The 25509-nt window shown below is 34.4% G+C and overlaps 1 protein-coding gene across 1 annotated transcript; it reads left to right on the top strand.

Moving 5' to 3' along the window:
- Positions 1–19619: 19619 nt before the first annotated feature.
- On the top strand, positions 19620–21101 carry foxi1 (forkhead box i1). Its single transcript, XM_061907299.1, has 2 exons — positions 19620–20313; positions 20491–21101. Exons 1-2 carry the CDS (start codon positions 19722–19724, stop codon positions 20991–20993), a joined length of 1095 nt encoding a protein of 364 aa, XP_061763283.1. The 5' UTR covers positions 19620–19721; the 3' UTR covers positions 20994–21101.
- Positions 21102–25509: the final 4408 nt, after the last annotated feature.

The following is a 25509-nucleotide window of genomic DNA, read 5'->3' as shown; positions in this document are numbered from 1 at the left end:
TGTCCAGTTTGGTGAGTTTTGAAGCATTTTAAGGGAGTCAAATTACACCTCAAAGAGGCAAAAATTGAATTTTTTAGGAAAATGTTGTTTTGAAGGGGTTTTTGCCAACTTCCTGTTGATTTTCGCTGAAGGAAGTGGGTGTAAGAAGTCTAGGTCTAAGTGAGACCTACATTGAGGTTTTTGTTTCATGTGTCGTTGACAGTCCTGCCGGAAGTTACAAGTGGTTTTGTCTGTGTTTTCTTCCTAGAAGCAGTTTTGTCTTGTGTTTTATTCCTTTTAGAGCGCAATTTTGAGTTTTGAGGTTTGTTTTTTTAATTAGAAGGCAATTTTTGCCAGTCCTGATGTGTGTGTCCAGTTTGGTGAGTTTTGAAGCATTTTAAGGGGGTCAAATTACAGCTCAAAGAAGCAAAAATGACATTTTTTAGGAAAATTTTGTTTTGAAGGGTTTTTTGCCAACTTCCTGTTGATTTTTGCTGAAGGAAGTGGGTGTAAGAAGTCTATGTCTAAGTGAGACCTACATAGAGGTTTTTGTTTCATGTGTCTTTGACATTCCTACCGGAAGTTACAAGCGGTTTTGTCTGTGTTTTCTTCCTAGGAGCAGTTTTGTCTTGTGTTTTATTCCTAGGGGGCGTTAGAGCGCAATTTTTGAGTTTTGAGGTTTGTTTTTTTAATTAGATGGCAATTTTTGCCTGTCCTGATGTGTGTGTCCAGTTTGGTGAGTTTTGAAGCATTTTAAGGGGGTCAAATTACACCTCAAAGAGGCAAAAATGAAATTTTTTAGGAAATTTTTGTTTTGAAGGGGTTTTTGCCAACTTCCTGTTGATTTTCGCTGAAGGAAGTAAGTGTAAGAAGTCTAAGTCTAAGTGAGACCTACATAGAGGTTTTTGTTTCATGTGTCTTTGACATTCCTACCGGAAGTTACAAGCGGTTTTGTCTGTGTTTTCTTCCTAGGAGCAGTTTTGTCTTGTGTTTTATTCCTAGGGGGCGTTAGAGCGCAATTTTTGAGTTTTGAGGTTTGTTTTTTTAATTAGATGGCAATTTTTGCCTGTCCTGATGTGTGTGTCCAGTTTGGTGAGTTTTGAAGCATTTTAAGGGGGTCAAATTACACCTCAAAGAGGCAAAAATGAAATTTTTTAGGAAATTTTTGTTTTGAAGGGGTTTTTGCCAACTTCCTGTTGACTTTCGCTGAAGGAAGTGAGTGTAAGAAGTCTAGGTCTAAGTGAGACCTACATAGAGGTTTTTGTTTCATGTCTCTAAGACATTCCTACCGGAAGTTACAAGCGGTTTTGTCTGTGTTTTCTTCCTAGGAGCAGTTTTGTCTTGTGTTTTATTCCTAGGGGGCGTTAGAGCGCAATTTTTGAGTTTAGAGGTTTGTTTTTTTAATTAGATGGCAATTTTTGCCAGTCCTGATGTGTGTGTCCAGTTTGGTGAGTTTTGAAGCATTTTAAGGGGGTCAAATTACACCTCAAAGAGGCAAAAAGAAAAATTTTTAGGATATTTTTGTTTTGAAGGGGTTTTTGCCAACTTCCTGTTGATTTTCGCTGAAGGAAGTGAGTGTAAGAAGTCTAGGTCTAAGTGAGACCTACATAGAGGTTTTTGTTTCATGTGTCTTTGACATTCCTACCGGAAGTTACAAGCGGTTTTGTCTGTGTTTTTTTCCTAGGAGCAGTTTTGTCTTGTGTTTTATTCCTAGGGGGCGTTAGAGCGCAATTTTTGAGTTTTGAGGTTTGTTTTTTTAATTAGATGGCAATTTTTGCCTGTCCTGATGTGTGTGTCCAGTTTGGTGAGTTTTGAAGCATTTTAAGGGGGTCAAATTACAGCTCAAAGAGGCAAAAATGAAATTTTTTAGGAAATTTTTGTTTTGAAGGGGTTTTTGCCAACTTCCTGTTGATTTTCGCTGAAGGAAGTAAGTGTAAGAAGTCTAAGTCTAAGTGAGACCTACATAGAGGTTTTTGTTTCATGTGTCTTTGACATTCCTACCGGAAGTTACAAGCGGTTTTGTCTGTGTTTTCTTCCTAGGAGCAGTTTTGTCTTGTGTTTTATTCCTAGGGGGCGTTAGAGCGCAATTTTTGAGTTTTGAGGTTTGTTTTTTTTAATTAGATGGCAATTTTTGCCAGTCCTGATGTGTGTGTCCAGTTTGGTGAGTTTTGAAGCATTTTAAGGGGGTCAAATTACAGCTCAAAGAGGCAAAAATGAAATTTTTTAGGAAATTTTTGTTTTGAAGGGGTTTTTGCCAAATTCCCGTGATTTTCGCTGAAGAAAGTGAGTGTAAGAAGACTAGGTCTAAGTGAGACCTACATAGAGGTTTTTGTTTCATGTCTCTAAGACATTCCTAACGAAAGTTACAAGCAGTTTTGTCTGTTTTTTCCTAGGGGGCGCTAGAGTGAGATTTTTGATTTTTGGGGTTTGTTTATTTTCCTCTAATAATAATAATAAAGAATAATAAATCCTTAAAAATACAATAGGGTCCTCTGTCCCAATGGGACATTCGGTCCCTAATTATACGCTTTTAATTATTTATTTGTTTAAATATGTTATACTGCTTAAAAGATGTCAACATTTTAACCGAGGCATTTTTGTTGAGCTGTGTGATTTTTACACAATTTTTTTAAATATATATTTGACATATATATATATATATATATGTCAAATATATATTTAAAAAAACAAAAAACAAAAAAAACAACAAAAAAAACATATATATATATATATATATATATATATATGTTTTTTTTGTTGTTTTTTTTGTTTTTTGTTTTACTTAAGTAAATATAGTTGATCTCTTTTTCACAAATTGAAAAAAGTGTAAAGGAAAATGTTCTGTAAGGATTTAAAATTGCCTAAACAATATTTTTACTATTAATGATTATTACACCTTTTTATTGTCCACATTTTAAATATTAAATAATACAATGTATTTTATAAAATATTAATAATGTAAAAAATATGTATTATTAATGATTATATATATATTTTTTAAATAAAATGTTTTTTAATTTAAGTTAAATACTGTAAATTATAAAAAAAAAAAATACTGGTATAGTAATTGGCCAAAATGTAATTAATTCATAAAATAGAGAATAATAAATGCCATCATTTATCAAATACAGGCTTTAAGATTTAAACCAATAAGTGTTTCTGTTTATAAACTAAATGTATAATAATCCAGGAATGGCATTTTTTGTTTGCACTTATGTGACTTTTACACAAATATTAAAACAATTTATTAGGCAATCATTTATTTTATTTAACTAAATATATTTGATATCTTCTTCTCCAATTGAAAAAAGTGGAAAGAAAAATATTTTTAATATATAGATATCATTCTGTAAGGATTTAAAAGTGCCTAAAAAATATTTACTATTAATGATTATTACATGTTTTTATTGTCTAAATATTTAATATTAAATAATAAAATGTATAATTTATTAATAATTGGAAAACTTTTCTTATCAATAATTATATTATATTTCTAATTAAAAGTTTAAATTTTTTTTAAAGTTAAACACGCTAAATCAAAAATAAAATATTACTAGTATATGAATTGGCCAAATTTAATTAATTCATAAAATAGAGAATAATAAAAGCCATAATTGATCAAATACATGCTTTAAGAATTAAACCAATATGTTCTTCTGTTTATAAACTAAATGTATAATAATTCATGAATGGCAGTTTTTGTTGCCATTTATGTGACTTTTACACAAATATTTAAAAATATATTTGGCGAGCATTTTTAAAGTTTTTTTTTTTTACTTAACTAAATATAGTTGATTTTTTCTTCACCAATTGAAATAATTGTAAAGAAAAATATTTTAATATATAGACACATCATTCTGTAAGGATTTAAAGTTGCCTAAAAAATATCTACTATTAATGATTATTACACTTTTTTATTGTCTAAATATTTAGTGTTAAATAACTAAATGTATTTTATAATGTATTAATAATTAGAAGACATTTATTATCAATGATTATACTTTTTTTTTAAATAAAAGTTTAAAAAATATTTTCAAGTTAAATACGCTAAATTAAATATTAAAAAATACTAGTATATGAATTGGCCTAAATTAATAAATAAAATAGAGAATAATAAATGCCATAATTGGTCAAACACAGGCTTTAAAAATAAAACCAATACGTGTTTCTATTTCTAAACTAAATGTATAATAATTCATGAATGGCAGTTGTTGCCATTTATGTGACTTTTACACAAATATTTAAAAATATATTCTTCTTCTCCAGTTAAAATAAGTACAAAGAAAAACATTTTAATATAAAGACATCATTCTGTAAGGATTTAAAATCGCCTAAAAAAGATTTACTATTACTGACAATTACACATTTTTATTGTCTGAATACTTAATATTAAATAATACCATTTATTTTATAATGTTTTGATCATTCGGAAACATAGATCATCAAGGATTCTATTATTTTTTAAATAAAAGTTTAAAAAATATTTTAAAGATAAATACGCTAAATTAAAAAATGTAAAAATATCAGTATATAAATTGGCCTAAATTAATTAATAAAAAAGAGAATAATAAATACCATAATTTATCAAATACATGCTTTGATAATTAAACCAATACTTCTTTCTGTTCATAAACTAAATGTATAATAATGCATGAATGTCAGTTTTTGTTGCCATTTATGTGACTTTTACAAAAATATTTAAAAATATATTTGGCAAGCATTTTTAATTTTTTTTTTTTTTTGTTAACTTATCTAAATATAGTTGATTTCTTCTTCACCAATTAAAAAAATGTTTTTACTATATAGACATCATTCTGTAAGGATTTAAAATTGCCTAAAAAGATTTACTATTATTGATTATCACACTTTTTTATTGTCTAAATAGTTCATGTTAAAAAAATAAAATGCATTTTATAATGAGATGGGGTGGCGACTTATCCAGGGTGTACACCACCTTCCGCCCGATTGTAGCTGAGATAGGCACCAGCGCCCCCGCCACCCTAAAGGGAATAAGCGGTAGAAAAATGGATGGATTTTATAATGTATTAATATTTAGAAAACATTTAATATCAATTATTTTATTTTTATATATATAATTAAATACTGTAAATACAAAAATACTGTTGCATAAATTGGCGAAAATTAAATTAATTCATAAAATACTGAATAATAAATGCCATCATTTATCAAACACAGGCTTTGATAATTAAATCAATAAGTGCTTCTGTTTATACACTAAATGTATAATAATGCATGAAAGTAAGTTTTTGTTGCCATTTATGTGACTTTTAAACAAATATTTAAAAAATATATTTGCCAATCATTTTTAAACTTTTTTTTTTTTAACTTAATTAAATATAGTTGATTTCTTCTTCACCAATTGAAAAAATGTTTTTAATATATGGACATCATTCTGTAAGGATGTAAAATCGCCTAAAAAAGATTTACTATTAATGATTATTACAGTTTTTTATCGTCTGAATATTTAATATTAAATAATATCATGTATTTTATAATGTATTAATAATTAGAAAATATTTACTATCAATTATTTATTTATATGTAATTAAATACTGTAAATAAAAAAATACTGGTGTATAAATTGGCCAAAATTTTATTAAATTATAAAATACTGAATAATAAATGCCATATTTTATCAAACACAGGCTTTGATAATTAAACTAATAAGTGGTTCTGTTTATAAACTAAATGTATAATAATGCATGAATGGCAGTTTTTGTTGCCATTTATGTGACTTTTACAAAAATATTTAAAAATATATTTGGCAAGCATTTTTAAACTTTTTTTTTTAACTTAACTAAATATAGTTGATTTCTTCTTCATCAATTGAAAAAAGGTTTTTAATAATGGACATCATTCTGTAAGGATGTAAAATTGCCTAAAAAAGATTTACTATTAATGATTATTACACTTTTTTTTTATTGTCTAAATATTTGGCAAGCATTTTTTAACTTTTTTTTTTTTTACTTAACTAAACATATTTGATTTCTTCTTCACCAATAAAAAAAAATGTTTTTAATACGTAGACATCATTCCGTAAGGATTTAAAATAGCCTAAAAATGATTTACTATTAATGTTTATCACACTTTATTATTCTCTAAATAGTTCATGTTGAATCTTAAAATGTATTTTATAATGTATTAATAATTAGAAAATATTTACTATAAATTATTTTTTTTATATACATAATTAGATACTGTAAATAAAAAAAATACTGGTGTATAAATTGGCCAAAATTTAATTAATTTATAAAATAGTGAATAATAAAAGCCGTAATTTATCAAACACAAGCTTTGATAATTAAATCAATAAGTGGCTCTGTTTATAAACTAAATGTATAATAATGCATGAATGGCAGTTTTTGTTGCCATTTATGTAACTTTTACACAAATATTTAAAAATATATTTGGCAAGCATTTTCAAACTTTTTTTTTTTTTACTTGACTAAATATAGTTGATTTCTTCTTCAGCAATTGAATTTTTTTTTTAATAAGGATTTACAATTGCCTAAAAAAGATTTACTATTAATGTTTATCACACTTTATTATTGTCTAAATAGTTCATGTTAAATAATAAAATGTATTTTAGAATGTAATAAACTAAATGTATAATAATGCATGAAAGGCAGTTTTTGTTGCCATTTATTTGACGTTTAAACCAATATTCAAAAAATATATTTGGCCATTATTATTAAACTTTTTTTTTTAACTTAATTAAATATATTTGATTTCTTCTTCACCAATAAAAAAATGTTTTTAATATGTAGACATCATTCTGTAAGGATTTAAAATAGCCTAAAAAAGATTTAATATGATTGTTTATCACACTTTAATGTTAAATAATAAAATGTATTTTATAATGTATTAATAATTAGAAAATATTTACTATCAATTATTTTTTATATATAATTAAATACTGTAAATACAAAAATACCAACATTAAATTAATTTATAAAATAGTGAATAATAAATGCCATATTTTATCAAACTCAGGCTTTGCTAATTAAACCAATAAGTGCTTCTGTTTATACACTAAATGTATAATAATGCATGAAAGGCAGTTTTTGTTGCCAAAATAGCTGAAATGACACAAAGTGTAAACGTGCTCGTCTGCTAATTAGATGTCAGCACAAATTAACACCTAAAGAACACACACACACACACACAGGAGTGTTAGTAAAAATCCGAGGGCTGGTTTTATGAGAGGACTGGTGTGCTGGGAGGCCAGAGGGAGGTTAGATTCTCACCTGTGGAGTTCTGGGATTGACTTGATCCTCTCGGGGGGGGAAGACCAGCAGCAAGGAAGGATGACAGGACAACAATGGAGGATTACCTTTTTGCCTTGTTGTGACCTGTTTGACATCTGTCAACTTCTCCAGCTGTCAGGTGACATTGCTCACCTTCTTACGCAACATTACCATCAATAAAAAAGTTTTGTAGGCTGCAGAAAGGATGATGCCCACACAGCGTCTGCTTTTCTACCCTCTTAAAGGTCCATTCTATGTGTCATACTTGATCATTTCGCCATATTGCCATATTCTTGCTGAAAGGATTTAGTAGAGAACATCCACGATAAAGTTCGCAACTTTTGGTCGCTAATAAAAAAGCCTTGCCTGTACCGGAAGTAGCAGACGATGTGCGCGTGATGTCACGGGTTGTGGAGCTCCTCACATCTGAACATTGTTTACAATCATGGCCTCCAGCAGCGAGAGCGATTCGGACCGAGAAAGCGACGATTTCCCCATTAATTTGAGCGAGGATGAAAGATTTGTGGATGAGGAAAGTTAGAGTGAAGCACTAAAAAAATAAAAAAAATAACAAGGGTGAGGGCTCCTCACATCCTCACATTGATTTAAATGGGAGCCTCCAACAAAAAGTGCTATTCAGACCGAGAAAACGACAATTTCCCCATTAATTTGAGCGGGGATGAAAGATTTGTGGATGAGAAAAGTTAGAGTGAAGCACTAAAAAAAATAAAAAATAACACAAGGGTGAGGGCTCCTCACATCCTCACATTGATTTTAATGGAAGCCTCCAACAAAAAGTGCTATTCAGACCGAGAAAACGACAATTGCCCCATTAATTTGAGCGAGGATGAAAGATTCGTGGATGAGGAAAGTTAGAGTGAAGCACTAAAAAAAAAAAAATAACACAAGGGTGAGGGCTCCTCACATTGATTTTAATGGGAGCCTCCAACAAAAAGTGCTATTCAGACCGAGAAAACGACAATTTCCCCATTAATTTGAGCGAGGATGAAAGATTTGTGGATGAGGAAAGTTAGAGTGAAGCATTAAAAAAAATTAAAAATAACACAAGGGTGAGGGCTCATCACATTGATTTTAATGGGAGCCTCCAACAAAAAGTGCTATTCAGACCGAGAAAACGACAATTTCCCCATTAATTTGAGCGGGGATGAAAGATTTGTGGATGAGAAAAGTTAGAGTGAAGCACTAAAAAAAATAAAAAATAACACAAGAGTGAGGGCTCCTCACATCCTCACATTGATTTTAATGGGAGCCTCCAACAAAAAGTGCTATACAGACCGAGAAAACAACAATTTCCCCATTAATTTGAGCGAGGATGAAAGATTTGTGGATGAGGAAAGTTAGAGTGAAGCACTAAAAAAAATAACACAAGGGTGAGGGCTCCTCACATCCTCACATTGATTTTAATGGGAGCCTCCAACAAAAAGTGCTATTCAGACCGAGAAAACGACAATTTCCCCATTAATTTGAGCGAGGATGAAAGATTCGTGGATGAGGAAAGTTAGAGTGAAGCACTAAAAAAATAAAAAAATAACAAGGGTGAGGGCTCCTCACATCCTCATATTGATTTTAATGGGAGCCTCCAACAAAAAGTGCTATTCAGACCGAGAAAACGACAATTTCCCCATTAATTTGAGCGAGGATGAAAGATTCGTGTTTGAGGATATTGATAGCGACGGACTAGAAAAAAAAATGAAGTTAAAAAAAAAAGGCGATTGCATTGGGACTAATTCAGATGTTTTTAGACACATTTACTAGGATAAATCTGGGAAATCCCTTATCTTTCTATTGTGTTGCTAGTGTTTTAGTGAGTTAAATAGTACCTGATAGTCGGAGGGGTCCAGATTACTGTGTAATTATGCGATTAAAGCAGACGACTTTTAGCTGTGTGTGTGTGCAGCGCTCATATTTCCTCACAGTCACACGTACACGTCATCATTACACGACATTTTCAAGAAGAAACTCCCGGGAAATTTAAAATTGCAATTTAGTAAACTAAAAAGGCCGTATTGGCATGTGTTGCAATGTTAATATAATAAATAAAATAATGATGAAATATTAACATTGCAACACATGCCAATACGGCCTTTTTAGTTTACTAAATTGCAATTTAAAATTTCCCGCGGAGTTTCTTGTTGAAAACGTCGCGGAATGATGACGCGTGTTTGTGATGTCACGGGTTGTAGCGGACATTTCAGCCCAGCACCACTTACGGCTAAAAGTAGTCTCTTTTCATCACATAATTGCACAGTATTTTGGACATCTGTGTTGCTGAATCTTTTGCAATTTGTTCAATTAATAATGGAGACGTCAAAGAAGAATGCTGTTGGTGGAAAGCGGTGGATTGCAGCTGCCTTTAGCAAAAGAAAAAAGTTGTTGTGAAGCTTTAACACAGAGCGGTCAAGCCAACATGTTTCTCTACGTCAACCAGAAAGTTTTTGGATGGGAAAATTGTGCTCTTACCGGAGACTTCAATGGACTATGGGACCTCCTCCTGCAGCTCAAAAAGGCAGCTGTGATCGTGGCTCCTCGGCTTCTTTCAGAGACACTGGCGTTCACCGCAGCCGTCCGACTTTCAGGTATGACTTTGCAATCTCACTAAAACACTATTAACACACTAAGCAGATAGGGGATCTTCCAAAATGATCCTAGTAAATGTGTCTAATAACATCTGAAGCGGCGCCTGGAGCCGTCACCTTTTCTTTTTTCTTTTTTTTTTCTTTCTAGTACTTCACTCTCACTTTCCTCATCCACAAATTGTTCATCCTCACTCAAATTAATGGGGAAATTGTTGCTTTCTCGGTCCGAATCGCTCTCTGTTGCTGAATCTTTTGCAATTTGTTCAATGAATACTGGAGACGTCAAAGAAGAAAGCTGTAGGTGGGAAGCGGCGTATTGCGGCCGCCTTTAGCAACACAAACACAGCAGGTGTTTCATTGTTTACATTCCCGAAAGATGACGGTGAAGCTTTACTATGGAACAGAGCGGTCAAGCGAACACGGTTGGATTGGACTACACACACAAAGTACAGTGTATTATGCAGCGATCATTTCGAAAGATCGTGTTTCGAAGAGGGTCACTTGCGAAGGGCAGAGATGGGCATCGCCACCACCCGTCGAATGGTGCTGAAGAAAGGTGCGACCATATAATCTCACTAAAACACTAGTAACACAATAAGCAGATAAAGGATTTTCCAGAATTATCCTAGTAAATTTGTCTAATAACATCTGAATCGCTCCCACTGTATAGTCTTTTTTTTTTTCTAGTCCTTCACTCTCACTTTCCTCATCCACAAATCTTTCATCCTCACTCAAATTAATGGGGAAATCGTTGCTTTCTCTGTCCGAATCGCTCTTCGTTGATGAATCTTTTGCAATTTGTTCAATGAATAATGGAGACGTCAAAGAAGAAAGCGGTAGGTGGGAAGCGGCGTATTGCGGCCGCCTTTAGCAACACAAACACAGCCGATGTTTCATTGTTTACATTCCCGAAAGATGACGGTGAAGCTTTATCAATCAATGTTTATTTATATAGCCCCAAATCACAAATGTCTCAAAGGACTGCACAAATCATTACGACTACAACATCCTTGGAAGAACCCACAAAAGGGCAAGGAAAACTCACACCCAGTGGGCAGGGAGATTTCACATCCAGTGGGACGCCAGTAACAATGCTGACTATGAGAAACCTTGGAGAGGACCTCAGATATGGGCAACCCCCCCCCCCCCCCCCCTCTTTGCTATGGAACAGAGCGGTCAAGCGAACACGGTTGGATTGGACCACACACACAAAGTACAGTGTATTATGCAGCGATCATTTCGAAAGATCGTGTTTCGAAGAGGGTCGCTTGCGAAGGGCAGAGATGGGCATCGCCAGCACCCGTCGAATGGTGCTGAAGAAAGGTGCGACGCCGACCTTCACGTTGTACAGGTACGACCATATAATCTCACTAAAACACTAGTAACACAATAAGCAAATAAGGGATTTTCCAGAATTATCCTAGTAAATACGTCTAATAACATCTGAATCGCTCCCACTGTATAGTCTTTTTTTTTTTTCTAGTCCTTCACTCTCACTTTCCTCATCCACGAATTTTTCATCCTCGCTCAAATTAATGGGGAAATCGTCGCTTTCTCGGTCCGAATCGCTGTAGCTGCTGGTGGCCATGATTGTTAACAATGTTCAGATGTGAGGAGCTCCAAAACCCGTGACGTCACGCGCACATCGTCTGCTACTTCCGGTACAGGCAAGGCTTTTTTATTAGCGACTAAAAGTTGCAAACTTTATGGTCGATGTTCTCTACTAAATAATTTCAGCAAAAATATGGCAATATCGGGAAATGATCAAGTATGAGACATAGAACGGAGCTGCTATCCCCGTTTAAATAAGAAAATCTCATTTCAGTAGGCCTTTAAAGTCCCACATGCTCGAAAGTATCGGGTCATTGTTGTTGTTGTGTCTCAGCGAAACTTGCTCTGAATGCAACTCATTATTGTAATTAATTGGGCTGTAATCAGCATTTGAAGAAAAAGCAGTGATCAATCTCAGGATATGAAATATTTACCTGACATGTTTTGACTCATTTATCCCATAATTACCTTTGAAAGGGTGAGGTAATCACCCACAAATAGTACATAATAAGGCTATGATACATGTTTACTGTGCCAAGTTACAAATTTGTTTTGGTCATATGCTGTAGATCAGACCTGGGCAAATTAAGGCCCGGGGGCCACGTTAAGATTTTCAACCTGGCCCTCCGGACATTACCAAATCTTTTTTTTTTAGATCTTTAAGATGGAAAGTCTAGCCTCCATTATGATGTGTCAGGCTTGTCCCTGACAGTTTGTTTGTGTTCTAGTTTTTTCCTCTGTGTGTGAAGTATTTCCTGTCTTTCTCCCTGAGCGCTGTTTCCCCTCAGCTGCGGCCGATTGGCACCTGGCCACACCTGGTGTCAATCAGCCCGCTCCTATTTTTTTACCTGCTTTTGTCCTCCAGTCAGTGCTGGATTATTGTCGCTCCTGTCGTGCCGTGTCAATATCAGTTCTACTTGTCGTTCCCACTGGGCTTGTCATTGCAGCGTAGCGGTAAAGCTATATTCGTTAGATGTTTGTAGCTTAATGTTTTTTTGTTCCCTTCTTCCAGTTTGTTTTCATATTACAAGTATGACTTCTGGTTTCCCGGCTCGCTACCCGCTAGCTTCCAAGCTAGGCCCTTTTGTTTTTGCTAGCTTCCATGCTAATCTCCTTTTGTTTTTCTAGCTCCCGTGCTAGTTCGTTTAGTTTGTTACCCGCTTTTTGTTTTTTCTTGTCCTAGTATTTTAACTAAATCATGTTTCCTTACTGACTTGTCCAGGGTGTACCCCGCCTTCCGCCCGATTGTAGCTGAGATAGGCGCCAGCGCCCCCCGCAACCCCAAAAGGGAATAAGCGGTAGAAAAATGGATGGATGGATGGATGTTTCCTTACTCAATGCCTGCCTCCTTCTCTGCATCTTGGGGTTTGTCACAAACTAACTCTGACATAATTTTTCTAAGTCACGGTAATCTAATTAGTTACTATATTTATCTAATTAGTTACTAGGGTGATCTAATTAGTTACTATGGTAATCTAATTAGTTACTATATTTATCTAATTAGTTACTAGGGTGATCTAATTAGTTACTATGGTAATCTAATTAATTACTATATTCATCTAATTAGTTACTACGGTAATCTAATTAGTTACTATATTTATCTAATTAGTTACTAGGGTGATCTAATTAGTTACTATGGTAATCTAATTAATTACTATATTCATCTAATTAGTTACTACGGTAATCTAATTAGTTACCATATTTATCTAATTAGTTACTAGGGTGATCTAATTAGTTACTATGGTAATCTACGGCACAGCAGCTCAGACGAGGCACCAAGCAGTGTGGGCGGGGAGCGTTTCCACAGACGCGGAAGGAGATTTTCACAAAGTTCTAAAGCTTAGTGATATATCAGATATATCAGATTGTAGGTGGGTTTATTTTGTACCCTTCGCCTTCATATTTCACTGTTTGTCGCATTTTTGTTGCGTTTCACTTGCTTGTAAAATGTGTCGACATTCATATTTTGTCAATATTCAGTGTTTTATCCTTCATAAAAAATGTCAAATTTCATTATATTTTTTTAAGGCGGTTTGTCATTATGTTTTTAGCATTCAATCAGACATTATTGTGAGGTTTTTTGTATTAGTGTGCCTAAAAATAGATATACCGGCCCCCAGTGACACATTTTTTTCTCTAAATGTGGCCCCCCGAGTCAAAATAATTGCCCAAGCCTGGTGTAGATTGTGGTTCAAATGCATACAACAGGGGTGCCCGTTACGTCGATCGCGAGCTACCAGTCGACCGCGGGGGGTGTGTCAGTCGATCTCCAGCCAGGCTTTTAAAAAAAAATAGACCTAAAAATGAGTGATCAGCAATCTTCACCAAGACGTCACTTAAATGACATTCACGGTACCGGAGGGTCTTGTGAGATGACGCTGGCTGCTGCAAGATCATTATTATGAAAATATGACCGAGAGGAAGGCGAGAAACACTTTTTATTTCAACAGACTCTCGCGCCGTACCTTCCGTCAAAACTCTAAAGGCCGACTGCACATTTCCTATCTTCACAATAAAAGCCCTGCTTCATGCTGCCTGCGCTAACTAAATACAGAGTCTCGGAAAACTGGCGTGCACAAGCGATCCCTCAGAAAGCTGGCGTGCACATCACTTGTGCACGCCAGCTTTCTGAGAGTCTTATTTTGTTAGCGCAGGCAGCATGAAGCAGGGCTTTTATTGTGAAGATAGGAAATGTGCAGTCGGCCTTTAGAGTTTTGACGGAAGGGACGGCGCGAAAGTCTGTTGAAATAAAAAGTGTTTCTCGCCTTCCTCTCGGTCATTTTTTCATAATAATGAACTGGCAGCAGCCAGCGTCATCTCACAAGACCCTCGGGTGCTGTGAATGTCAATCAAGCAAGCTACGGAATTTGCCGCCAATGTTTTTCTTGTAAAGTGTATGGAAGCTGGATGAATTAGATGCCAAAAACCAACTACTTTCATGTGGTATTGTACAGAAAGGACAACTTTTTTTCTCCTCCATTTGAAAATGTGGGCGTTATCATCATTACTGTCTGATTCCAATCAATGCAAGTCATCAGAATCAGGTAATACACCAACTTATATTCTTGTCTTGGTGAAAGAAAGACATCTATATGTGTTACACATGCTTGTATTATCATTAAACACATTTAACTTGTTTACAAAAATGTCTCTTTCATAAATAAATAAATATAAATGATATATATAAATGAGGTAGATCCCCTCGAGTTGGTCAATTGAAAAGTAGCTCGCCTGCAGAAAAAGTGGCATACAACAAAGCAGCTTAAATGTGTCCAAACTCCAAACATTTTCCACCGGGGACTGAAAAATCAAAAATTTGCAGGAGCCGTTGTAATATACTTCACCATCAAAAACAATACCATATTTATACATTTTATTAAAAAAAAAGTCTGCATGTCATTTATTGATTTATTCATGTAAAATGTTTAAATATTTATGAAATGATAAATGATTGCGAGTGTTGACTATTTTGAGTAAAAGTGCACCTTATCCTCCCTCCTTTACATTTCATTTTTTTTAAATAAGAATTGATTGACAAGTGTTTTTTTTAGAGCAAAACGTGTGTGTACTGTTTTATTTTGTAACTATTCAAAATATTCCCAAATATTTTACAACTATCATTCTGTTTTTGCCATAATTTATTTGTTCATGTAAAATTTTAAATAACTCCCTTTTAAAATGACTAAAAACGTCGAGTATTTTTCTAAATTCATTTAGATCAAAAAGTGCGTTTATTGTTTTATTTTTATTTGTAAACATTTAATAAATTCTAAGATTAGTCACAAAAATATATCTAATTTTATTTGGATTAATTTGTTCATTTAAAATGTTGAAATATTTATGAAATGTTAAATTACAAGTGTTGACTACATATAGTAAAAGTGCACCTTATCCTCCCTCCTTTACAATTTAATTTTTTTCTAATGACAATTGATTGACAAGTGATTTTTTTTTCTAACCCTTTAGAGCAAAAAGTATGTTTATTGTTTTATATTTTACCTATTTATTACATTCCTAGATATTTTATAACTATATATCTGGTTTTGTAATGATTGATTTGTTCATGTATCATTTTAAATAACTCCCTTTTAAAATGATTACAAGCGTTAACTATTTTTCTATTTGTATTTTTCTAAACTCTTTTAGATCAGAAAGTGCGTTTAATGTTTTATTTTTATTTGTATACATTTAATAAATTTTTAGATAAGCCAAAAATATACATCTAATTTTATTTGGATTTATTCATTCATGTAAAATGTTGAAACATTTATGAAATGATAAATGATTACAAGTGTTGACTATATATTGTAAAAGTGCACCTTATCCTCCAGGGGTCACCAACACCAGGTAGCCCGTAAGGACCAGATGAGTCGCCCGCTGGCCTGTTCTAAAAATAGCTCAAATAGCAGCACTTACCAGTGAGCTGCCTCTATTTTTTTTTTTTTTTAATTTACTAGCAAGCTGGTCTCGCTTTGCTCGACATTTTTAATTCTAAGAGAGACAAAACTCAAATAGAATTTGAAAATCCATGAAAATATTTTGAAGACTTGGTCTTTGCTTGTTTAAATAAATTCATTTATTATTTTACTTTGCTTCTTATAACTTTCAAAAGACCATTTTACGGAAAAAATACAACCTTAAAAATGATTTTAGGATTTTTAAACACATATACCTTTTTACCTTTTAAATTCCTTCCTCTTCTTTCCTGATAATTTAAATCAATGTTCAAGTAAATGTATTTGTTTTATTGTAAAGAAAAATAAATAAATTTTAATTTAATTCTTCATTTTAGCTTCTGTTTTTTCGACGAAGAATATTTGTGAAATATTTCTTCAAACTTATTATGATTAAAATTAAAAAAAAATTATTCTGGCAAATCTAAAAAATCTTTAGAATAAAATGTATCTCTTATTTCAATCTTTTGAATTTTTTTTTAAGTTTTGTTCTGGAAAATCTAGAAGAAATAATGATTTGTCTTTGTTAGAAATATAGCTTGGTCCAATTTGTTATATATTCTAACAAAATGCAGATTGGATTTTAACCCATTTTAAACATGTCATCAAAATTCTAAAATTAATCTTAATCAGGAAAAATTACTAATGATATTCCATTAATATATGTTCTTTTTTTTTTTTTTTTTTTTCAAAAAGATTCAAATTAGCTATTTTTTCTCTTCTTTTTTTCGGTTGAATTTTGAATTTTAAAGAGTCAAAATTGAAGACAAACTATGTTTCAAAATTTAATTTTCATTTTTTTCATGTTTTCTCCTCTTTTAAACCGTTCAATTAAGTGTTTTTTTCATCATTTATTCTCTACAAAAAACCTTCCGTAAAAGGAAAAAAAATGTACAACGGAATGACAGACAGAAATACCCATTTTTTAAAATATATATAGATTTATTTATTAAAGGTAAATTGAGCAAATTGGCTATTTCTGGCAATTTATCTAAGTGTGTATCAAACTGGTAGCCCTTGGCATTAATCAGTACCCAAGTAGTAGCTCTTGGTTGCAAAAAGGTTGGTAACCCCTGCTTTAGTGCAAAAAGTGTGTTTACTGTTTTATTTTTTTAACAAAATATTTAATTTCTGAAATAATTTAGAAATATGTCTCTGTTTTTGTAATTATTTATTTGTTCATATAAGTTTTTAAATAACTCCCTTTTAAAATGACTACAAGCGTTGACTATTTTTCTATTTGTATTCTTCTAAACTAATTCAGATCAAAAAGTGTGTTTATTGTTTTATTTTTTTTATACATTCAATAAATTCTTGGACATGTCAAAAATGTATATTTTTTTTAATTGGATTTATTTGTTAAATATCTCGCTTTTTAGCACGAGTAAAGTGTTGACTACAGTAAATGTGCAGCTCATTAGTTTTATCAGCTTTATTTTTCCCGTTAGTGACGTTTTGGAACTTTTTTTTTTTAATTTAATTCAATTAAGTTATTATTATTATTATTAATTCAATTAAGTTATTATTATTTTTCTGGATCAAAAAGTGTTTTTACTGTTTTATTTAGTATTTATTTATTTACGAAATATTTGTGAAAAATAAATATTTCTGATTTCATGATTTATTTATTCATTCATTAAAATAACTCTCCTTTTAAAATGACAGCTGTTTACTATATTTTTAAAACTAATTTAGCTCAAAACTTGTGTTTATTGTTTTATAAATGTATTACATTCTTAAACATGTCAAAGTATATATATATATATATATATATATATATATATATATATATATATATATATATATTTATATTTGATTTGTTTGTTCATATAAATTGTCAAATAACTACAAATGTCCCAAATGTATACATATGTATGTATGTGTATATATATATATAAACTATAAAAACCTCAAAATATGACTTTCGTGATTCTGTGCCTTGAAAAATGTGCATTATGAAACAAAGTCACCCATTTAAAATTATTTTAGTTAGATTTAATCGGTGCTTTGCCCCCCAAAACAACACAATTTTAACATGTAGCATGCCTTTCAAACAGAAAAACTAACTTTTAAGTAGTAAATATTGTATAAAAACAATACATTTACTAAAGTGTTGACTACAGTAAAAGTGCAGCTCCTTAGTTGTATTAGTTAAAAATAAATATGTGTATTAAGTAGTATATTTAACATTTGTTTGTGTACTTTTTAACTGTCTATTTATTAGGGAATATTTTTCTTTAAATAGAAACATAAGGTAGTCATAATAATAGGCAGGGCTGCAATGAAGTCACATTGAAGGTTTAGGTCATGGTGTCAAACTCTGGCCCGCCGTGTAATTTAATTTGGCCCTTGAGGCAATATCAATTTAGCATTAGAGCTGGCCCGCCGGTGTTATACAGCGTCGGAGATGCTGTAACACTGCATTCACCGCTAATACTCATACTTGCCAACCATCCTAATTTTCCCCTGTAGACTCCCGAAGTTCAGTGCCCCTCCCGAAAATCTCCCGGGGCAACCATTCTCCCGAATTTCTACCGATTTCCACCTGGGCGTGCATTTAAGGCACTGCCTTTAGCGTTCTATACAACCTGTCGTCACGTCCGCTTTTCCTCCATACTGACAGCGTGTCACATAATATTTGTGGCTTTTACACACACACACACACAAGTGAATTCAAGCATACTTGGTCAACAGCCATACAGGTCACACTGAGGGTGGCCGTATAAACAACTTTAACACTGTTACAAATATGCGCCACACTGTGAACCCACACCAAACAAGAATGACAAACACATTTGGGGTGAACATCCGCACCGTAACACAACAGAACAAATACCCAGGATCCCTTGCAGCACTAACTCTTCCGGGAAACTTCCAGCAAACGGAGCAATAATTAACGTTTTATTCATGCATTTTCTCTTGCTACTTCAAGGCTTGAACGTTTGGTTCATTCATTATTGTTATTTTATTTTCAAATTTATTATTAGCCTGTGGAAAAAATGTGATATTTACCTCAGAAGATTGCAAATAGAAAAAAAGACATAACATTTTTATTTACATTTTATTTGATATGCCATTGATATTCTTTTAATTATTATTATTTGAAACTGGATTTTGCATGTCACTAAAGTTATATAAGCCTTGCTTGTTCAATATTTAATGCAAAACTTGTTTGGGTCCCTATTAAAAGGTTAATTTCTTCAACCTTGGCCCGCGGCTTTGTTCCGTTTAAAATTGTGGCCCACTCTGTATTTGAGTTTGACACCCCTGGTTTAGGTCAAGGTTCATATATTTATATAGCACATTTTAAAACAGCCACTGCTGCCCAAACATTGTGTACAGATTCAAAACAGAAAGGTAAAAGATAATAAAATATAATAATAAAAATGACATTAAGTACAGAACAATCAAAAAACAGCTAAAAACACCAAAAAATGAAATAATCAAACAAATAAATAAATAATAAACTAAATAAGCACACAGAAACAACTACAAATGCACTATACCTTTTATAAAAAATAAGGAATAAGCAAACATAGTAAAACTAAAAAACAAAACAAAGTATTAATTTTCCTATTTTCTCTGAATATTGTTGTCATCTTAATGCATTTGGTTTTATTTAAGTGTATTTGAGTAAACAATAGAGGTTCGAAGTGAGGCTCCTTGGAGCAAAGATGGTATCTATGGGTGCTCATTGAAAGGCAGATAGTCTCGTCCAAGGGGCCCCAGGGAGGGGGCCACCCTAACAAAAAAAGTCGTCTCCACCTGGCCCTTGTCCATAAATACTCCTCCCACCCCGAGTGGGACTTCAGTCCGCAGGAAAAGACGCGCACAGACGAGGTTCGGTTCTTTTTTCTTTTTTGGGGGGGATTATGAACACCTTTGGGCCCCCGAACCAGCAGAGTGGCCCCCTCCAGCCCCACAGCGCCCAGGAGCTGCTGGACATGGCCGCCGTGTACTGCGACAACTACGGGGTGTACCAGCACCAGAACCTGCACCACCATCCCCAGAGAGCCGCCAACCACCCCTCCAGCTACGGGCTGAGCGACTACAGCAGCCCGCCCACCAACCCCTACCTGTGGATCAACGGCACCGGGATCAACTCCTCCTCCTCGCCGTACCTCCAGGCGGGGAGCGGCGGCTCCACCTACCTGCAGTCCGGCCAGAGGCCGCTCCTGGCCGGCCCCGGAGGTATCGGCGGCGCCGACCTGGGCTGGTTGTCCATCTCCAGCCAGCAGGAGCTCTTCAAGATGGTCCGACCTCCGTACTCCTACTCCGCCCTCATCGCCATGGCCATCCAGAGCGCTCAGGACAAGAAGCTGACCCTGAGTCAGATCTACCAGTATGTGGCCGAAAACTTCCCTTTTTACAAGAAGAGCAAAGCCGGCTGGCAGAACTCCATTCGGCACAATTTGTCCCTCAACGACTGCTTCAAGAAGGTAGCCCGGGACGAGGATGACCCCGGTGAGTGCGGAATATCGAGATGTTTCAACTAAACAAAAAAAAGTAGAAATAAAATGTATACTTTTTTCACAATTTAGAGGTTTATAAAATGTACAATATTTCCAACGGGGTTTTGAATGTGACTCAATTTCACCTGAAAAATGAATTAAACCCATAAAAATGATTTTTAATACGCAGGGAAAGGGAATTACTGGACGCTGGACCCCAACTGCGAAAAGATGTTCGACAATGGCAACTTTCGCCGGAAGCGAAAGCGGCGAGCGGACATCCCGGGCGCGGACAAGCCGGAGTCAGACGCCCAGCACAAGCTCTCGGACACGGCCAGCCTGCTCAGCTCCTCCCCGCCCAGCCTCCGCAGCTCTCCGGCCTCCACGGAGCCCAGGTCGTCACCGCCCAACTCGGCCGAGCACAGCCCGTGTTTCAACGGCTTCATGTCCGGCGTCAACTCGCTGCTGGCGGCCAGCGCGGTGAGTGGAGCCGATCTCTCGCGGGCTCCGGAGCGGGACTCGGGTCACCTCGGGGAGTTGTCCCAGGGCCGGGAGGCCATGAGCGGACTGGGTTCGTACGCGCCCTCGGTGATCTCTCCGCTGAACTGTGACGGCAGGATGAACTATTACAATCTTTCCAACCATTTCACGGTCAACAACCTCATATACGGCAGGGAAGGAACTGAAGTTTAATTGTTTTTTTCATTTTATTTTTTACAAACAATCATAATTTATCTCATTTAGTTACATTGTAAAAAGTCATTGATATCCTTTGTCAACTTTTGTAGCTTTGGGAGAACTGTACAGACATTATTTTGTATGTATTTGTGTTTTATTTAAACTCACATTGATGTTGGAATAAAATTATTTTTTTAATCATCTGTGTCGCTTTAATGCAATGGTTCTCAGTTCTTTTCTCACGCCCCCCCCCCCCCCCCCAGGGGCATACTTTTTTCACGCCACTCCCCTGAAACTAATATTTTTTTGTTAGTTTTTTTGTCTTTATTTGTCAAGATAGTTCTTTACTAACACTAAATATACTTTTATGTTATTGCCTCTCACGCCCCCCTTTTTTCCCAACACTTCACCCCCTGGGGACATAATTTTTTCCACGCCACTCCCCTAAAACTAATGTTTTTTTTTGTTTTGTTTTTTTGTCTTTATTTGTAAAGATAGTTCTTTACTAACACTAAATATGCTTTTATTTTGCTTTATTTGTCAAGATAATTGTTTACTAACACTAAATATGCTTTTATGTTATTGCCTCTCATGCCCCCCTTTTTTTCCCAACACCCCACGCCCCCCCAAAGGGACATCATTTTTTCTACGCCACTCCCCTGAATTAATGTTTTGTTTTTTGTTTTTAATCTTTATTTGTCAAGATAGTTCTTAACTAACACTAAAGATGCTTTTATCTTGCTTTATTTGTCAAGATAGTTCTTTACTAACACTAAATATGCTTTTATGTTACAGCCTTTCACGCCCCCCCCCCCCCCCCTTTCTTCCCAACACTTCACCCCCCTCCCGCCCCCAGGGGACATCATTTTTTCCACGCCACTCCCCTGAAATAATGTTGTTTTTTTATCTTTATTCGTCAAGATAGTTCTTTACTAACACTAAATATGCTTTTATGTTATTGCCTCTCACGCCCCCCTTTTTCCCAACACTTCACCCCCCCAGGGACATAATTTTTTCCATGCCACTCCCCTGAAATAATGTTTTTTATCTTTATTTGTCAATATAGTTCTTAACTAACACTAAAGATGCTTTTATGTTATTGCCTCTCACGCCCCCGTAAGGGACATCATTTTTTCTATGCCACTCCCCTGAATTAATGTTTTGTTTTTTGTTTTTAATCTTTATTTGTCAAGATAGTTCTTTACTAATACTAAATATGCTTTTATATTATTGTTTCTCACAACCCCCCCCGCCCCCCTTCTTCCCAACACTTCAGCCCCCTCCCGCCCCCAGGGCACATCATTTTTTCCACGCCACTCCCCTGAAATAATGTGTTTTTTTTTTATCTTTATTTGTCAAGATAGTTCTTTACTAACACTAAATATGCTTTTATGTTATTGCCTCTCACGCCCCCCTTTTTCCCCAACACTTCACCCCCCCAGGGACATCATTTTTTTCCACGCAATTCCCTTGAAATAATGTTTAGTTTTTTAAAATCTTTGCCAAAATAGTTCTTTACTAATACTAACTAAATATGCTTTTATGTTATTGCCTCTTACGCCCCCCCTCTTTCCCAACACTTCACACCCTCCCGCAAAGGACATATTTTTTTCCACGCCACTCCCCTGAAATAATGTTGTTGTTTTTTTAATCTCTATTTGTCAAGATAGTTCTTTACTAACACTAAATATGCTTTTATGTTATTGCCTCTCACGCCCCCCCCCTTTTTCCCCAACACTTCACCCCTCCAGGGACATCAGTTTTTTCCACGCAATTCCCTTGAAATAATGTTTTGTTTTTTAAAATCTTTGCCAAAATAATTCTTTACTAATACTAACTAAATATGCTTTTATGTTATTGCCTCTTACGCCCCCCCCCCCCTTTTCCCGACACTTCACACCCTCCCCCAAAGGACATATTTTTTTCCACGCCACTCCCCTGGAATAATGTTGTTGTTTTTTTAATCTCTATTTGTCAAGATAGTTCTTTACTAACACTAAATATGCTTTTAAGTTATTGCCTCTCGAGCCCCCCCTTTTTCCCAACACTTCACCCCCCCCCCAGGGACATCATTTTTTTCCACGCAATTCCCCTGAAATAATGTTGTTGTTTTTTTAAATCTTTGTCAAGATAGTTCTTTACTCACACTAACTAAATATGCTTTTATGTTATTGCCTCTCACGCCCCCCCTTTTTTCCCAACACTTTACCCCCCCAAGGGACATAATTTTTTTCCACGCCACTCCCCTGAAAAAATGTTTTTGTTTTTTATTTTTATTTGTCAACGTAGTTCTTAACTAACACTAAAGATGTTTTTATGTTATTGCCTCTCACGCCCCCTCCCCCAAGGGACATATTTTTTTCCTTGCCACTCCCATGAAATAATGTTTTTTTTATCTTTATTTGTCAAGATAGTTCTTTACTAACACTCAATATGGTTTTATGTTATTGCCTCTCACGCCCCCCTTTTCCCCCAACACTCACTATTTAAGAAGTACTGCATTTGGAACTTGCTGTCATGTCTGTGTGATCATGTTTTGTTTTTTTGGACACTCAGTTCCTGATTTTGCACTTCCTGTTTTGTTTTGTAACCATAGCAACTCATTAGTTTGCACCTGTCATGTCTCGCACCTGTTTTCACTGATTATGTCACTGCTATTTAAGCGGTCTGTTTCTGTTCTCTGTGCTGGCAACATCACCGTCTACCACCTTGCACTCGCCCTCGATCACCTGCTACGCACCTTGTAGTCTATGGCAAGTAAGTTTTTGTTTATAGTTCATAGTTTCTGTCTTTGTGCTAGTCTTTGTTTTCATTAGTCAAGTTTGTTCTCCCCCCCAGTGCGCACCTTTTTTTTTTTTGCCTTTTTTTTGTAGTTATAGTGTTAAAATAAAAATATGTCTTTACCTTCACGCCGTTTCCACTCCATTCGCTTTGCACCTCGGGAAAACAATCCACGCCCAAGTCCGAGTCATGACACTTGCTCATAGTTACTTTTTCTAAACCACATAATTTTTTTTACCACCCATCTTACATATAATAGACTTTATTACCGTTTTTTCTACTTTCTACTTCACTTTTTTTTTCCATGTACTGCAAAAAGTACAATCCCAATCCCAAAATTAAAGCATGCGGGGGCCATTTTGATATTTTTCGTTTTCAAACCATAATAAAATATATGGATTTTTAAAATGTATTTTACCTTTAGGGGTCCCCGGGACCATAAAGGGTCTCAGTTAATAAAATGTTAAAAATAAGTCAAATTCATATTATTTTTTAACGCTTACAGTGAATCTCTATATCAATTAAAAAAAAAAAAAATTAAAGTTTTATGGCATTTCTGTCAAAAACAACTTTCATAGTAAAACTGAAATATGCAGTATTTTGTAATTACAGCCCTAAAAGATCAATAATGCAGAACACCATTAAATTTAATCATTTTATATTTTTGAGTAGTCACAGTGAAAAGATAGATAAAATACCACTAAGTATATTTGGAATTCAAAAGGTGCCCCACTCAGAAAGTGATACATTTTTATTTTATTTTTTTCCAAAACTTTCAACACTTAAGTTACGAGATCAACTTCAGATATATCCGTCGATTTTACGTTAAACTATTATTTTGTTTGTTTTATGCTCTTTTGTCAAAGAAAACTTTGTTTCTATATGGCAACTGCACAATATACCCAATATTTACCACATAAAACATTTTAAAAATGAAATATTTAAACTAATTGGAGCTTTGAAAATAATTCATTATAACATGGATTTATTTGTCATTATTTTTTTTGGGAGCAATGGCAAAAAAATTAAAAATAAATAAATGATTGATTGAAACTTGTAATTAGTAGATTGCACAGTACAGTACATATTCCGTACAATTGACCACTAAATGTGTCAAAGTAGTTATAGTTAGTGACGAACCCCAAAATGCAGAGATGGAGTAAGAAAACCTGAATTAAAATTAAACAAGAAAAAACAAAAGGGGTACAACCAAAAGCGCGCACGTGGGCGGATAACAAACTAAGGGAGCTAGCGTGGGAGCTAGCAAAAAAACAAAAAGGGTCTAGCAGGAAACAGAAGTCGTACTTGTAAAATGAAACAACAAACTGGAAGCAGGGAACAAAAAACAGTAAGCTACAAACATCAAACGAATATAGCTTACCGCTACGCTGCAACGACACGTCAGGAGCGGTAATACATGACAAGAGCGACAAGAAGTGACATCGACCAATCAATAATCCAGGTAAGACGTACACTGTTTCAAAGTCCACATTTCTCTGTTGATGCAATTGTTGATGACTGAAGTTCTGATATCAACCAAAGCTCCTCATCCCACCCCCCGGATTGTAAATAATGTAAATAATTCAATGTACATACTATGATGATTAACTTGTGTGATGACTGTATTATGCTGATAGTATATATTTGTACCACAAATTGATTAACGTGGACCTCGACTTAAACAAGTTGAAAAACTTATTCGGGTGTTACCATTTAGTGGTCAATTGTACGGAATATGTACTGAACTGTG

This window comes from Nerophis ophidion, linkage group LG08 (assembly GCF_033978795.1).
Source record: "Nerophis ophidion isolate RoL-2023_Sa linkage group LG08, RoL_Noph_v1.0, whole genome shotgun sequence".
Classification (NCBI taxonomy): Eukaryota; Metazoa; Chordata; class Actinopteri; order Syngnathiformes; family Syngnathidae; genus Nerophis; species Nerophis ophidion.
Note: the sequence above shows the minus strand (reverse complement) of the source record. Positions and strands in the feature narration are given on the sequence as shown.